Genomic DNA, 16,644 nt, shown 5'->3' with positions numbered 1-16,644 from the left:
CAAGTTTAACCAGGAGGGGGATGCAGAAGAAAGGGGCACGATTCACGATGGGGGTGGGTGGATATCAACGGTTTAAAAGAGCTATTGAGAATCGCCTGGATGGTGGTTTTTGAATCAACCAGTTTGCTTTTCGAGTTGGAACTCCGCTATTACAAGGGATTCGTATCCATCGCGGCAGCTGAGGTCCTGGGTCAGGCCAGCGGGCTCCCTTAAGGGTGATAACATGTTTGGCAAGATACACCTCGACGGAAACGCCTTAACGTCGGCTCTGGGGAGTATGACTTCGTGATGGAATAATGATGCATCTGAAGTAGTGGACAGTGAGAAGACTAAGCTTGTAAAGATCTGCAACTTGGTGACTTTCAAAGCAATACTTGAACAAAGAGTTATTGGCTTGAACCAACCGTCTTTTTCACTCTAGAGTGTGACCCATTTCCCTACAATGAGCAGAAAAATAAAACTGTTTGAGAATTCAGAGCCAGCACCAGGAGAAATGAACCATTCTTTCGACTGCTTCTCACCTCCATAAACGAAAGGTTATTCTTTTCAGGATCACTAAATGTAAACGAAAAAAGGTAGTCTGATTTGGACACGAGTGAAAACTTTGGGAACAAAAATGTAGGTGGTAGGAGAATGCTTATAAGAGTATGTGTAAGTGTGTGTATCCTTGATTTTTGCCCCTACCTTCTCCCCCTCCATTATTTAAATCAGCGCGCTGTCTTTCACGCACAAATAGCGTCTGGTATTTCCGCGACAAGAGATGCAGTTGGAGATACCCTGGGTTTCCTTATAGAAGCTTTTTCTCTAACCCAAGTTAGGCTTGGAGCGTTCATGGATCTTGGTATTTCTCAATATGTAATTTCTCCTTAGAAATTGTAATAATCAATCCGGTTTTTCAGAATTTTATCGCTGCTGCCTCCTTCATTCTAGGATCCCACTCGCTTGCTTGCACATTCACACACGTTCAGAAAAAAGAGAGTCCATCTGATCCTGGCAGCAGACTGAAAAAGATTCATAGCGACGCGAATCGCATCCCGACTGTAAATATGGATTCGCACACTCTAGACTGTCTCATTTCACCATAGAGGAAAACCGTCATTTCATACAGTGATAAAATGCAAGCCTTTTCGATCTTTTGTTCATGATTCTCACTTTATAATGTTGTGTGTGCCGGGGGGTGGGGGGGGTGGTGGTAATCACTAATAAGGGATGGGGGAGGGGCGAGGGTTGATGAGCGCAGAGGCCAATCTCAAAATATTTTATTTCATGTCAATGTGGAATAGAGAAGGGAGTGTGGCTTCGTCTGCTTGCTGGTTTTGCGTTTTCCACATCTGGCCTACAGACCTAATTCTAACTCGCAATCTCTTTTGATGAAATTCGATCTTCTTGGTTTAAATACCTTTGGATTTGGGGCGAATTCACATTTGCAACAGTTAGAAGAACAAACCCTGTGCAAGATCTGTGAAACCTATATAGAACAGACATAGAAAACATGCTGCACCCAAATCCCAACCATTGTCTAAAAAACTTGCGTACATACACACACATACACATAAACACACGGAAAGATGGGGGAGGGGAGGGAGTGGAAGGAGACAGACACGGTTATAGACCGACTAGAGCCAAAGCGAGTCAAGTTAACGCTTTCTCCGCCCTCATCCACAAGTACCCGCCCCCCCGCGTTAATTAATTACAAACAAAGCAAGCCAATCCAGTACTGCATTATTATTTTCAAGCAGAAGGAGGCGAAAGGCAGGTATTTTTTAATTGATTTATTTATTTGAAGGACATTAATTCTCGGTCTGAGGCTGATTTTCAAACCGTTTGCAAAGCGCGGCTCCATTGTTCGCCGGGAGCGCAGGCCCCACCCCCTGCTTTGTGTGCGGCGCGCGGATTGGCCGGCGAGCGCGGGGGCCGCGTCAGCGCCCGCGAGCCCATTCATCTGTGCACTTGGGCGTTGGACCCCGCATCTTATTAGCAACCAGGGAGATTTCTCCATTTTCCTCTTGTCTACAGTGCGGCTACAAATCTGGGATTTTTTTATTACTTCTTTTTTTTTTAAAAACTACACTTGGGCTCCTTTTTTTGTGCTCGACTTTTCCACCCTTTTCCCCTCCCTCCTGCGCTGCTGCTTTTTGATCTCTACGACTAAAATTTTTTTATCCGGCGTGTATTTAATCGGTTCTGTTCTGTCCTCTTCACCACCCCCACTCCCCCCTCCCTCCGGTGTGTGTGCTGCTGCCGCCGCTGCTGCTGCCGCTGCTGCTGCCGCTTGCCCCGTCGTTACACCAACCCGAAGCTCTTTGTTCCCTCCTTGGATCTGTTGAGTTTCTTTGTTGAAGACCAGCATGGGTGCCCAGTTCTCCAAGACCGCCGCGAAGGGAGAAGCCACCGCGGAGAGGCCCGGGGAGGCGGCTGTGGCCTCGTCGCCTTCTAAAGCGAATGGGCAGGTAAATTCTACCTATGGTTCTGGTCATTTATTTGGTGTCTTTCTCTAGTCCCGGCCCTTCCCCTTCCCTCCTTGGTCGTGCCCGAGGCGCATTCGGCGGAGAGAAGCGTGGCCAGATTCCAGTCTGAAAGTTGAATGGAAAGCGATAGCCAAATTGTCAATTTCTCATAGGTGGGGTCTCCTCTGACTCCCAAAGTAATGGTTCCCAGAGAATCCTGGCGAATTCTTGTGTAGACGGGAGGAAAGAAGTGATAAATCGTTTAAAATGGCGTGTTTGGAGCTTGGCAGAACCTGACTAGCTAGGTGCTACCCCCACCCCCACCCCCAGCCAGGTTGCATTTGTGCTTGGTGGGCACAAATGTGTTTTGGTGGCTCTCTGTTGTCGAGACTGGGTCGCCTTCAGGATTTCTGGTGTGATTGTATGTGTGTGGGTAGAGAAGGGTGGGGGGAGCGCAGTAGGGATGGCGGTGAAGAAAGGCTGAGGAGGGAAGGAGAGCTGTCTTATTGTAAACCGAGGTGGCGTGACCTGGGTTCTTGGAAAGGTTGCTGGGTGGCTGGAGGTGGGCAGGTTTCACTACCTTTCGATGGGCTTTTCTCACTGTTCTAAGTCTTTATTCGTAGTTGTCTGTGGAATTACACACCCATCTGACTTTTAAATGGTCTCCCTAGGGTGGGAAGACTGTGGGTCCTTGAAGAACCTGTCCAGATGGTCAACAGGAGGCAGTTCGTGTGTTTCAGTCGAGATTGTTGGTGTGCGTGGCGCCTGGACCACTGCGGGGGCTGCCCCGGCGCTGCCCGAATCCAGGCAGATGGCCACAGTTGGGTGGGCGCGAGAGGTCGGCCAAGGGTGGCTGCTTCACAAACACCGGGCAATCACCACGCCTCTTTTCCTAGAGCAGAGACCGTGTTGCTTCGCCTGCCCTAACCTAATAGGAAAGGCAGGCTCTGCCAAGAGGCTTTGAACCCGTTAAAAATGCAAAATGAGCCGCCGGGGCGCGCCCGGGCTTCTCAGAATCACAGGCAAAGGTGGGCGTGGAAGCAGAGACAAGACCTCTGAAATAATGGTTTTCCCCCTGCCTTGTTGGTTTTATGCCGACCAGGATGCCACCTGAGCTTTGTTTGCGGACTCTGGGCTGCGCTATCCGGGCTCGGGGGCGCCTCGGCCAGCGGGCAGGGCCCGACCGGGTAGGGCGGGGTGGCCGGGCGGCCCCGCCCCTCCGCGCCTGCCTGCGCCAAGGTCAGCTGGTGGAGGCGCAGCGCCCCCTGCCGACCCCAGGTCTTGGGGCGTAGGGCCTTCGCGCGCGCAGTCCATGCGCTTCGGGCTGGAACGCTGGGATCCCCCCTGGGAGTTCTTGGTGTTTTGAAGAGGCCTTTGGAGTTTAGGGAGAAAAGGGGACGTGTAACCTAGGCACAGATCACTGGCTCTGGTACTGTGTCTGTGTCTCCTTCCAACGGGCGTTTGGTGTATCATTTATTATAGGACTCTTATCCTAAAGCCCATGAGGCGAAGGTTGGAATGTGTTACCCTTTGCTTTCCACGTTTCAGTCTCTGCCCTCTTAAGGCCTCGGAATTTGTTGCGTGGTCAAGGCCCCCGCAGTGCCTTTAGGCACCCCAAACACCACTGCCCCAGGTCTTCGAGGAACTCTCGTCGGGGCATCCAACCCCGCCTCCCCATAAGGGAGAGGATCTGCAAAACCTGAGGGGCCCGGAGGGACGGTGGACCCTCCCGGTCCAGAAGTGGGGGCGGGGATGACAGGCCCGGGCCCCCTCAGTGACCTCCCGCTTTCTCTGCCCCGCAGGAAAATGGCCACGTGAAGGTAAACGGCGATGCTTCTCCCGCGGCCGCCGAGCCCGGCGCCAAGGAGGAGCTGCAGGCCAACGGCAGCGCCCCGGCGGCCGACAAGGAGGAGCCCGCGGCCGCCGGGAGTGGGGCAGCGTCGCCTGCCGCGGCCGAGAAAGATGAGCCGGCCGCCGCTGCCCCCGACGCCGGGGCCAGCCCCGTGGAGAAGGAGGCCCCCGTGGAGGGCGAGGCCGCCGAGCCCGGCTCACCCACGGCCGCCGAGGGGGAGGCCGCCTCTGCCGCCTCCTCGACGTCTTCGCCGAAGGCTGAGGACGGGGCCACGCCCTCGCCCAGCAACGAGACGCCGAAAAAAAAAAAGAAGCGCTTTTCCTTCAAGAAGTCTTTCAAGCTGAGCGGCTTCTCCTTCAAGAAGAACAAGAAGGAGGCAGGAGAGGGCGGTGAGGCCGAAGGGGCCGCCGGCGCCTCCGCCGAAGGCGGCAAGGACGAGGCCTCTGGGGGCGCCGCTGCGGCCGCCGGCGAGGCGGGTGCGGCCCCCGGGGAGCCGACAGCGGCGCCAGGCGAGGAGGCGGCCGCGGGCGAGGAGGGGGCGGCGGGGGGCGACCCGCAGGAGGCCAAGCCCGAGGAGGCTGCCGTCGCGCCCGAGAAGCCGCCCGCCAGCGAGGAGGCTAAGGCCGTCGAGGAGCCCAGCAAGGCTGAAGAGAAGGCAGAAGAGGCCGGGGTCAGCGCGGCCGGCTGCGAGGCGCCCTCGGCCGCCGGGCCCGGCGTGCCCCCAGAGCAGGAGGCGGCCCCCGCTGAGGAGGCAGCGGCCGCCCCGGCGTCGTCAGCCTGCGCAGCCCCCTCACAGGAGGCCCAGCCCGAGTGCAGTCCAGAAGCGCCCCCAGCGGAGGCAGCCGAGTAAAAGGGCAAGATTTTTTGAGATAATCGAAGAACTTTTCTCCCCCCGTTTGTTTGTTGGAGTGGTGCCAGGTACTGGTTTTGGAGAACTTGTCTACAACCAGGGATTGATTTTAAAGATGTCTTTTTTTATTTTACTTTTTTTTAAACAACAAATTTTGTTTTTAACCCACTCCCCACAGATCCCATCTCAGATCATTCTGTTACCACCATTCCAACAGGTCGAGGAGAGCTTAAATACCTTCCTCTGCCTTGTTTCTCTTTTATTTTTATTTTTTGCATCAGTATTAATGTTTTTTGCATACTTTGCATCTTTATTCAAAATTGTAAACTTTCTTTGTCAATCTATGGACATGCCCATATATGAAGGAGATGGGTGGGTCAAAAAGGGATATCAGATGAAGTGATAGGGGCCACCATGGAGAAATTTAAGTGGTGCATAACATTGCCAAGATAATGTACCACTAGAAATGATGGTGTAAAGGCTTAGTCTTTTTTTTTTTTTTTTAAGAAAAGTTATTACGATGTATTTTGTGAGGCAGGTTTACAACACTACAAGTCTTGACTAAGAAGGAAAGAGGAAAAAAAAAAAACACCGATACCCAGATTTTTAAAAAGATCATAGTCTTAGGAGTTCATTTAAACCATAGGAACTTTTCACTTATCTCATGTTAGCTGTACCAGTCAGTGATTAAGTAGAACTACAAGTTGTATAGGCTTTATTGTTTATTGCTGGTTTATGACCTTAATAAAGTGTAATTATGTATTACCAGCAGGGTGTTTTTAACTGTGACTATTGTATAAAAACAAATCTTGATATCCAGAAGCACATGAAGTTTGCAACTTTCCACCCTGCCCATTTTTGTAAAACTGCAGTCATCTTGGACCTTTTAAACACAAATTTTAAACTCAACCAAGCTGTGATAAGTGGAATGGTTACTGTTTATACTGTGGTATGTTTTTGATTACAGCAGACAATGCTTTCTTTTCCAGTCGTCTTTGAGAATAAGGAAAAAATCTTCAGATGCAATGGTTTTGTGTAGCATCTTGTCTATCATGTTTTGTAAATACTGGAGAAGCTTTGACCAATTTGACTTAGAGATGGAATGTAACTTTGCTTACAAAAATTGCTATTAAACTCCTGCTTAAGGTGTTCTAATTTTCTGTGAGCACACTAAAAGCGAAAAATAAATGTGAATAAAATGTACAAATTTGTTGTGTTTCTTTATGTTCTGATAAAATACTGAGACTTTGAGGTCCTGGTTTCATTTTGAAAAAGATCTTGCATGCCATCAAGAGTAAATTTTTCTTGTGGTTTTTAATCTGAAGTTTTTCAAACTCGTAAATTTATAATCAGTAGTATCAGATTACGTACAGGAATATCTTACAACATTCCATGTCAAATCTGTTAACATCTGCATTTAGTTTTCTTTAAAAATTGGTTATTTTTATTGTAGTTATATATAGCATGTCAGGATGAATCATTTAATACAAAAGTGGTATGAACTGAAGACTATTTAAATGTCTTATGTGAAAATGTCATAAAATTACATTTTTTTTTGTCATGCGGATCCCAAAACAAATTTATACTGAGAATATATTCAATTCAAACTGGAGGTGGGTCATGAAAAGTGACCGAAAGTGTTTTAAAAACTGATGGTGTATTACCTGCCATTGTAATTGCTTAGTGCTTGGCTAATTTCCAAGTTATAGCTTAGAGTATGCATTATACTTTAGGAGAACAAGCTTAATGTAAAGAAGTAATGGTGATGAATGGACGATACTGTTGGTTTATGGGCCTTTGTACTTGCTTCAGTTAAATAGTTGCAAGCATTTTTTTTTTTTTTTAATGAAAATAGTGTGTTAGTATCTTGTTATTCAAAGGAAAAGATAGAGAATAAAATTTCTTTGTATAGAAATAATTTACTAGTTAACTTTCTTTGCTCTTTACCACCCCATAACTGGATTTATTTTCTTCACTGAACCTTAAAAAACTGAATTTTAAGATAAATATGGCTATCAAATATTACTTCACTAAATGCAAAGAAAAGCATTTATGCATACCTGCTTTGCTGTTTTTGAGCAGTGTGCCTTGTAGGGTGAACCACGTTGGTAATAACTGAATGCCAGATCTTAAACTCATTAGAAAAATAACAAATTAGTTTCTGACATGTGCTTTTAATTGGAATAATGGATTATAAATAATAGTTCATGACCTCTTTACCAACACCCTCCCCACTAATAAAATCAAATAACACTTGGAAGAGTGTGTACTTTTAGTTGGGGTTCCTTGATCTTGGAGGACGTTTAAAAGTTAAAAGTCAAATACGGTAACCAAAGGACTGCTTTATGGGGTCTTCTACCTTACCAACTTTTCCTCAAATACCTACTTGGACAAGTACAGCACTTGGTATGTGGTAGGACTCAGAAAAAAAAATGGATTTTAAAAAGTAACCCTGAGTAGTCAAAAATACTATGTAGCCAACTATATTGCTAGGTCTGTTTTTTTTTTAACAGCTGGAGTTTATTAAGATGCTTACTTTGATTTTAATCATTGCCTAAAACACTTTGGGTGGTATCGATGAAGTGGTGGATTTTCCACCAAATGATTAAGTGAAATTTGACATATATCTTTTCATCCAAAGTTTTGTACATCACATTGTTTTCTAATGGAGAAATGTTAATATGGCTTTTTGTATTACTAAAATAGCTTTGAGATTAAGGAAAAATAAATAACTTCTTGTACAGTTCAGTATTGTCTATTAAATCTGTATTGGCAGTGTGTATAATGGCATTTGCTATGGTTATAAAATAATTCCTCTGGATTATAATAATTATTTGATCCAATTCCTATTGCTTGTAAAATAAAGTTTTAACAGTTGATATAATCAAGCTTGCTAAAATAGGATTTTTTACAGATTTAACTATAAAATGCAAGTTTTAGAGAAAAATTTTACATCTTCAGTGTTGATGGTAAGTATAACTTATTCAGTTTAAGGAATTTAGAAGGTATGCTTGACATCATACGTAGGATATAAAATTAAATCCATTGAAAGTGAGTTACAATGCTCACAAGTCAAAAACTAATGATAGAACTTAATGTATTTGAGAAACAATATAATTTATTTACATTTCCCCTTCATGGATATAAACAATAAACTTTTGCAATTAAGGTTAAGGATTTGGAGGAAGGGTTCCTTTTTGCTTTTCTATATATCAGGTAGATCCAACTGGGAGGGGCATGTAGTTGAACATAGCCCAGTTAGCTTTGAAAATTAAAAAATTGGTTAAGTAACAGGACTATTAGCTTTTATCTTTCCTTTAATTATTCACTGTGCAAACTGAGCATTTTTCCCCCTGTCCACTTTCCAGCTATATGAAAGAGCTTAAACCATGGTATAGCAAACAGAAATTTTAAAATGCTTTCAGTCTGTAAATGTGCCGGTCCCTGTTGGGGATTCAAGTTCTAGCACTTCTTTAAATTACACCCAACAATGCTATTTTAAAAATGGAAAATAAATACTTCTAAAAGGTGTGAATGCTAACCATATTTTATGTTCCTAAAAAAGTGATAAATTCTTGATCTTCAAATACTATCTGTGGTTTTTCCTCTCAACTCATCAACATTTTAAAAAACAAACCAAAACACATATCCCACCATAGGATCTAGCAGCTGCGTGTACATAAAATAATCACTTTAAAATTTTTAGAAACCCTAATAATCTCAGTTCTAGTGTTTTGGTGAAATTAGAACATAAGACTTCTTAGTACTACTAGTAAGTGAGAAGTGAGAGTATATTTATCAACTACTCTTATTCTCTCAGGGGAAAGATGAAAGGCAATAGGATTACTCATCACTTGGAATTTCAATAAATATAACATTTCAGTTGAATTTGTTAGCATTACAGATTGTCTTCCCAACAAATGGCAAGTGTCTCTTAGGTTTGAAATATGTGTTATGGACTGGATAAAGTGCTAGAATTCTGTCCCTGGGTAGATTAGTGGGGATGCAGAAAGAGAAGGGATTTGTGATGAATTATAAATTGGAAGTCTAAGAAAGACTCAAAGCAAGTCTTAATTCAGATGATACATACCTGCATTTGGGAAAGCACCAACCAATAAAATACAATTCTAGCCACAATGTCATTTTAAACTTTTTTAGTAACCATAATTTTAAATAAGAAACATTAAATTATTTTAATAATTACAAATCCAAAATATTTGCACTTGTAATCAATAAAAAAATTACTTAGTTGACTTGTTTTTTCCTTAATAACACTTTGAAATTCAGTGATTTAGACTGACATCTCAGTTTGGACCATTCATTCCAAGTGTACATAAAAATCACTTTATGGCCACATGTGGCTGCCATATTGGAGGGCTCATGTCTGGAGAATTAGGGTATGAGAGTCAATGATTAGAAATGTTTGGCTACAGACTATTTGCAAAGTGTAGCTTTGTAATTAATTGCATGAGCTTCAAGGGCTTAGCTTTTACATCAACACTGAAGTTTTTTCTAGATTTCAAACCATTTTAAGCAGTTAACATGGCTTCCCAGGTGGTATTCGTGGTAAAGAACCTGCCTGCCAATGCAGGAGACATAAGAGATGTGGGTTTGATCCCTGGGTCAGGAAGATCCCCTGGAGGAGGAAATGGCAACCCACTCTGGTACACTTGCCTGGAGAATCCTACGGACAGAGGAGCCTGGCAGGCTGCAGTCCATAGGATTGCAGAGCCAGACACAACTGAAGTGACTTAGCTCACATGCACATGGCATTGATATTACAAATGAACATGGTGAGATTTTGAAAGGCCTTGTTATCAGCTGAATCATCCCTGCAAAATTCATGTTGAATATGACTTAGAATGTGACTTATTAGAGACAGAATCTTAAAGAGGTGATTAAGTTCAAATAAGGGTGTCAGGGTCATCCCTAATTTAATGTGACTGATGTCTTTATAAGAAGAAAAAAAATTGGACATGCAGAGAGATACCCAGAACACATGTGTTTAGAGAAAAAGAGCATGTGAGGACACAGGAAAAAAGTGGCCATTTGCAAAACAAGGAGATTTGCAGATCTCCTTCAGAAGACTCCAGACCCGTCAGCACCTTGATTTTGGACTTCTAGTCTCCAGAACTTGAGAAAATAAATGTCTACTGTTAAAGCCAACCCAGTCTACTATTTGTTATTGCAGCCCTAGCAAACTCCAGGGTAAGAATGGAAAGGCTGTCTGTCCTTAGGTCAGGATGTAAAGAATTCTACATGATTACTTTTTCTCTTCCTTCAAAGAAAGAGAGACTGGTTTCTAGCTTGAGGTTTTTATTATTAATATTACCCTAGAAAAAAGAAATGATAGTTTAAAAATTAGAAAAATAGATATCTCTATCTTAAATCTTTATTAATGAGTTGATAGGAAGTATCTCTTTTGACATTCTGGAGTGTGAAGTCAAGTGGGCCTTAAGAAGTACTGCTGTTAATAAAGCTAGTAGATGTGATGAAATTCCAGCAGAACTATTCAAATTCCTAAAGGATGATGCCATCAAGGTTTTACGTTCATTATGTCAGCAAATCTGGAAGACCCAGCAGTGGTCACAGGACTGGAAAAGGCCAACCTTCACCCCAATTCCCAAGAAGGGTAGTACCAAAGAATGTGCTAGCCATCGGACAATTGCACACATCTCCATGCTAGAAAAGTCATGCTTAAAATTTTCCATGCTAGGCTTCAGCATGACATGAATCAAGATGTCCAACCTGGGTTTAGAAAAGGAAGAGGAACTAGAGATCAAATTGCCAACATTCGCTGGATTATAGAGAAAGCAAGGGAATTTCTGAAAAACATCTATCTTTGTTTTATCGACTACGCTAAAGCCTTTGACTACGTGCATCATGACTCTTAGAGTGATGGGAATACCAGACCATCTTACCTGTCTCCTGAGAAACCTGTATGCAGGTCAAGGAACAACAGTTAGAACCCCGTATGGAACAACTGATTGGTTCAAGATCGAGAAAGGAGTATGACAGGGCTGTCTGCTGTCACCCTGTTTGTTTAACCTATATGCTGAGCACATCACGAGACATACCAGGCTGGACAAGTTTCAAGCTGGAATCAAGATAGGCGGGAAAAACATCAACAACCTTAGATATGCAGATGATCCCACTCTAATGGCAGAAAGCAAAGAAGTACTAAATAGCCTCTTGATGAGGGTGAAGGAGGAGAGTGAAAGAGCCAGCTTAAAACTAAATATTAAAAAAAACTAAGATCATGACATCCGGCCCCATTACTGCATGGCAAATAGAAGGGGAAAAGGTGGAAGCAGTGACAGATTTCCTCTTCTTGGGCTCCAAAATCACTGTGGATGGTGACTGCAGCCATGAAATCAGAAGATGATTGCCTCTTGGCAGGAAAGTGATGACAAATCTAGGCAGTGTGTTGAAAAACAGAGATGTTACTTTGCCGACAAAGGTCTGTATATTCAAGGCTATGGTCTTCCCAGCTGCCACGTACAGTTTTGAGAGCTGGACCATAAAGAAGGCAGAATGCCAAAGAATTGATGCCATCAAACCGTGGTGCTGGAAAGGACTCCTGAGTGTCCCTTGGACAGCAAGATCAAACCAGTCAATCTTAAGGGATATGAATCCTGAATGTTCACTGGAAGGACTGATGCTGAAGTTGAAGCTCCAGTATTTTGGTCACCTGATGTGAACGGACGACTCATTGGAAAAGTCCTTGATTATGGGAAAGATTGAGGGCAGAAGGATAAGAGGGCGTCAGAGGATGTGCTGGCTGGACGGCATCACCAATGCAATGAACATGAACTTGGGCAAACTCTGGGAGATGGCAAGGGACAGGGAGGCCTGGCGTGCTGCAGTTCATGGGGTCACAAAGAGTCAGACACTAATCGACTGAACAACAACAGGAACAATCTCTAAAACACAAATAGTTAAAAAAAAAAGAAAAAGACATTGTCTAGGGACTTCCCTGGTGGTTCAGTTGTTGGGAATCATGCCAATGCAGGGGACATGGATTCAATCTCCAGTCTAGAAATATTCCACATGCCAGAACTAAGCCCATGGGCTACTGATACTGAACCCATGCTTTACAGCCTGTGAGCCATAACTACTGAGCCTGTGTTCTGCAACAAGAGAAGCCAACACAAGGAGAACCCTGTGCACAGCAGCAAGAGAACAGCACCCACTCGCCACAACTATAGGGAAAGCCTGTACACAGCAGCAAAGACCCCATGCAGCCATAAATAAATAACTAAAATTTTAAAATATTGTCACCCATAAATAAATAAAAATTAAAAATATTGTCAGCCATAATAAAAAAATGTCTAAAAATACTATGTAATGTTATGTCTGAATTTATCCATCACTGTTTATTTTCCTTGCAATTTATTTGTGCAAGAAACTGAGTTGTTTGTCCTATAATTTCCACAGTGTGAATTTTGCCAACCCTACTTCTTGTTGTCATTTAACATATTCCTTCATCTTTTCTGTATTTTCTGTATTTCTTGTATTTTCTATAAATTGATCAATAGATCAAGAGGCTTGATCAGATTCAGGTTCAAAGGACTACGTCATAGGCAATGGTGTGTATGTCTATCAGAAGGCAACCTGACTTTTTGTGATTTTTGAAGTAATTTATCTTTGCTTAAATCCATTAACTAATTTAGAGTGATAAAATGGCATTATTCTTATTGAGTTTCCTTTTTATATGATTTGAGCAGCTAATTATATAAAAAGAAACTTTCCTTCGTCAACCATTTGGTTGTCCTGAGGCACATTTGTTTATGGAAAGGCAGAATAAGTGTTTGATTTCTTCCCTCTAATTACTGATTTTCAGAATAAAGCTTTGGTTCCCTAATATCCTCCAAAGATGACCAATGATAGTATTTTTTGTTTAGTATCATTATACATTCATAGAATTAAACTTATTTGATATAAACAATGTAAATGATGCTCCAATGGACTCATGGTAGATTATCTTTTAAAGTTATAGAACCAATAAATGAAATCAGTTTAAATTTTATTAAGATACTGGGGAATGTGCTTAAAAAATAAACATAACTCGATATTTACTTTACTCAAACTAAATGAATTTACATATTTAAGTGTTGGAACATCCCTTACTAAATTTTAGTTGAGGTGTCATGTCAAGAAGGCTTCTGTTTATACAATTTCAAAGAAACGGGAGACAGTGCAGTCTTTTTTTCTTTTACCCAATAATTACTGCTGGGTAATCAGTTTAAATGTCGTCAAAATCTATCAACTTAACACCTTACTCCACGTAGTAAGAACAATGTCTGGCATGAGGAGACTCAGCAGTCACTAGTGATAGAGACATACATGTTAGCACTCGATGAAGTGGTACACTAAATAGAACATATTGCCCAGTAGGCATCACTAATTTCCCTGGCAAAATACTAGAACTTCTGTGATGGAGTATGGGTCAATGATATTGCAATTTTTAAAGAAAAACTATACTCACTGTAGAGCCCAGAGGCTCTTATGGCAAGATTAATTGGTTGCTTTTATAAAGAAGTTTGAGAAAGTTGAATTTAAGTGACCATAAAGTAATATTCTCTTTTAAACAAACTACAGCCTAGAGCTACTTATTTTAGTGCTTTTTAGAAATTGGCAAGCACTGGACGAGGCAATAGATAATTTAAAATATATAACATTTTTATAGATTAGAGAACACAGTGAAACGATAAAGAAAAAAAGCATATGGACTTGGTCAGGTCATGTTATAAAATATTGATTTTTAACTAGAAAAATTAATTATCTTAACAATGTTATTTTCCTTCCATCTCTGGGACACTATATAGTTCTAGTATTGAGATACACTAGTACAAATAAATGTCTGATTTTCTTTTTATCGTATATGTCTCAATATTTTAAAAACGTAAACTATTGGTAGATATTTTGGAATGAGAATAAAAAATTTTTAATTAGAATTTTAAAAACTATATTGGTACATACCTTCTAAATTTAAAATTCCATTTGATCCAAAAATGAAATGTATGAGCACTCCAATGATGTATTTATTTAAAACAAACACGGAACTTCTCTGGTGGTCCAGTGGTTAAGGCTCAGCACTTCTTGTACAGGGGGTGTGAGTTTGAGCCCTGATTGGGGAACTTAAGATCCCACATACTGTACCATGTGGCCAAAAAAAAAAAAGACATTAAAATAAACAAAAAATATACTAGCATTTGTTTTTTTTTTTCCTTTTTTTTTTTTTTTCCTTTTATTAAACTTCAGTCTTCTGGTTCTTTTTTTTTTTTTTTTTTTAATTTTATTTTATTTTTAAACTTTACATAATTGTATTAGTTTTGCCAAATATCAAAATGAATCCACCACAGGTATACATGTGTTCCCCATCCTGAACCCTCCTCCCTCCTCCCTCCCCATACCATCCCTCTGGGTCGTCCCAGTGCACTAGCCCCAAGCATCCAGTATCGTGCATTGAACCTGGACTGGCATCTCGTTTCATACATGATATTTTACATGTTTCAATGCCATTCTCCCAAATCTTCCCACCCTCTCCCTCTCCCACAAAGTCCATAAGACTGTTCTATACGTCAGTGTCTCTTTTGCTGTCTCGTATACAGGGTTATCGTTACCATCTTTCTAAATTCCATATATATGTGTTAGTATACTGTATTGGTGTTTTTCCTTCTGGCTTACTTCACTCTGTATAATAGGCTCCAGTTTCATCCACCTCATTAGAACTGATTCAAATGTATTCTTTTTAATGGCTGAGTAATACTCCATTGTGTATATGTACCACAGCTTTCTTATCCATTCATCTGCTGATGGACATCTAGGTTGCTTCCATGTCCTGGCTTTTGTTTTATTTTCAAGACTATAGTGAAAGTTGTTATTCATCTCTCTTGAGAAAATCTACATTTTTCAACATTCTTATATAGAACATAATGATTCTTCATGCTTATTAATGTTTAGTGGGCAAAGAACCAGTACAATTAATTTAAAAAATACAGTCACAGTAATAGAAAGTGAATAGTTCCTATGAAACATTTCTGCCATAAGTTAAAACACAGAATAAACATATGTAATGAGAAAATGAAGAGTTTTGATACTTTTCTGTTTAGATCAAGAAGACTCATTAAAACTAGCCGTTTGTAAAGCATGTGCTCTGTTACTTAGTCATGTCCAACTCTTTGCGGCCCCACAGACTGTAGCCCACCAGGGTCCTCTGTCCAGGCAAGAATATTGGAGTGGGTTGCCACATTCTACTCCAAAAAGCATGCTTCCTCATAAAGCATGCTTCCTCCCTAATTTCTTATTGACCTGTATACCAATTTTGTTATCAAAACTATATTTACAAGTTATATATATATAATTAATACAGAAATTTATGTATGTATACTAAATTAATATAGCAAGCATACAAATATTTTATAAATCTATCTCTCTCTCTCTATATATATATATAAAATCAGGCATAAATCTGAATGTGCTCACTACTATTAATATTAAAAATTTTTTTTAAAATTTCCCCTCTAGTTTTAATTTTTCACCTCTTTCATTTGCTACCTGAAGTCTTTGGAATATACTATCATATCTTCTGAATCCTTAAAATTATAGAGTAGAAAACAATGATGGAATGAGGTTTAAGATTTGGTTAAAGGAAGTTTTTTTTGGATCAGAAGTTGATTTCTCTGAAAATTCTTTGTATGAGAATCTTTAATTTGGTTTTAACCACTGATTAGTCTTTTATAACAGGCAGGTATAATAACCATCATACAAATGTGGCCCACAATAAAGAAGAAATGGGCAGAATAAAGATTACTGACTTTTCTTACTTTTGTGTTCTTTAGGTCCTATTCTTCATGGTCAATGTGGTCAAATTGTGTTATTTTATTTAGAAAATAAAGTTAATTTATTGACATTTTATATTAATTTGTTTAGTAAATAATGTTATTGTGTAAAACAGTCTAAGAATGAAGCAGTATTAGGCACTTAGGTGCTGAAGTCACATGAAAACTTTTTACAATATCAGGTATATTATTTTTCTGAGCCTCACTGTTGTTCTTGTGTGTAAAATTGAGAATAAAAAGAATGTCAGTTAGTAGGAAGGAATGCATCAACTCTAATGTCTGGCATTTAGGAGGCATTCATCAGTGTCCACTGTTATTATATATCTGAATTTTTGGTTTAATATTGAATACCTCAGATGCACTCTGCTGGTGCACTGCAACTCTTTGCAACATGTTTTAGGATGTCCAAGATAAAGATATTAAAACAAAAGGAGAGTTTTCTACTTAAGTATTTATCTCATACTTCATTTCTTATTTTAGTAAACATTTGTTAAACACCTACTGTGGTCTAGTGAAAGGACTGGGATCTGGGAACATATGAGTGAATATACTGCATGCTTCAAATCTGTTCTGGTGGGAAAGTCACTCATCTTAAAAACAATACCAACACTACTACTACTAATCCATAATATGATTTCTCCTAAGTCAAAC

General features: G+C 40.9%; 1 protein-coding gene across 1 annotated transcript; it reads left to right on the top strand.

Moving 5' to 3' along the window:
- Positions 1–1,946: 1,946 nt before the first annotated feature.
- Positions 1,947–8,033, top strand: MARCKS (myristoylated alanine rich protein kinase C substrate). Its single transcript, NM_001076276.2, has 2 exons — positions 1,947–2,450; positions 4,250–8,033. The coding sequence occupies exons 1-2, from the start codon at positions 2,349–2,351 to the stop codon at positions 5,147–5,149; spliced, it is 1,002 nt and encodes a 333-aa protein (NP_001069744.2). The 5' UTR covers positions 1,947–2,348; the 3' UTR covers positions 5,150–8,033.
- The last annotated feature ends 8,611 nt before the right edge of the window (positions 8,034–16,644 follow it).

Source organism: Bos taurus, chromosome 9 (genome assembly GCF_002263795.3).
Source record: "Bos taurus isolate L1 Dominette 01449 registration number 42190680 breed Hereford chromosome 9, ARS-UCD2.0, whole genome shotgun sequence".
NCBI classification, from domain to species: domain Eukaryota; kingdom Metazoa; phylum Chordata; class Mammalia; order Artiodactyla; family Bovidae; genus Bos; species Bos taurus.
Note: the sequence above shows the minus strand (reverse complement) of the source record. Positions and strands in the feature narration are given on the sequence as shown.

Coding starts and splice junctions, on each gene's coding strand:
- MARCKS (NM_001076276.2), top strand. CDS start 2,349: ATGGGTGCCCAGTTCTCCAAGACCGCCGCGAAGGGAGAAGCCACCGCG. Junction 2,451..4,249: donor CTTCTAAAGCGAATGGGCAG/GTAAATTCTACC, acceptor TCTGCCCCGCAG/GAAAATGGCCACGTGAAGGT.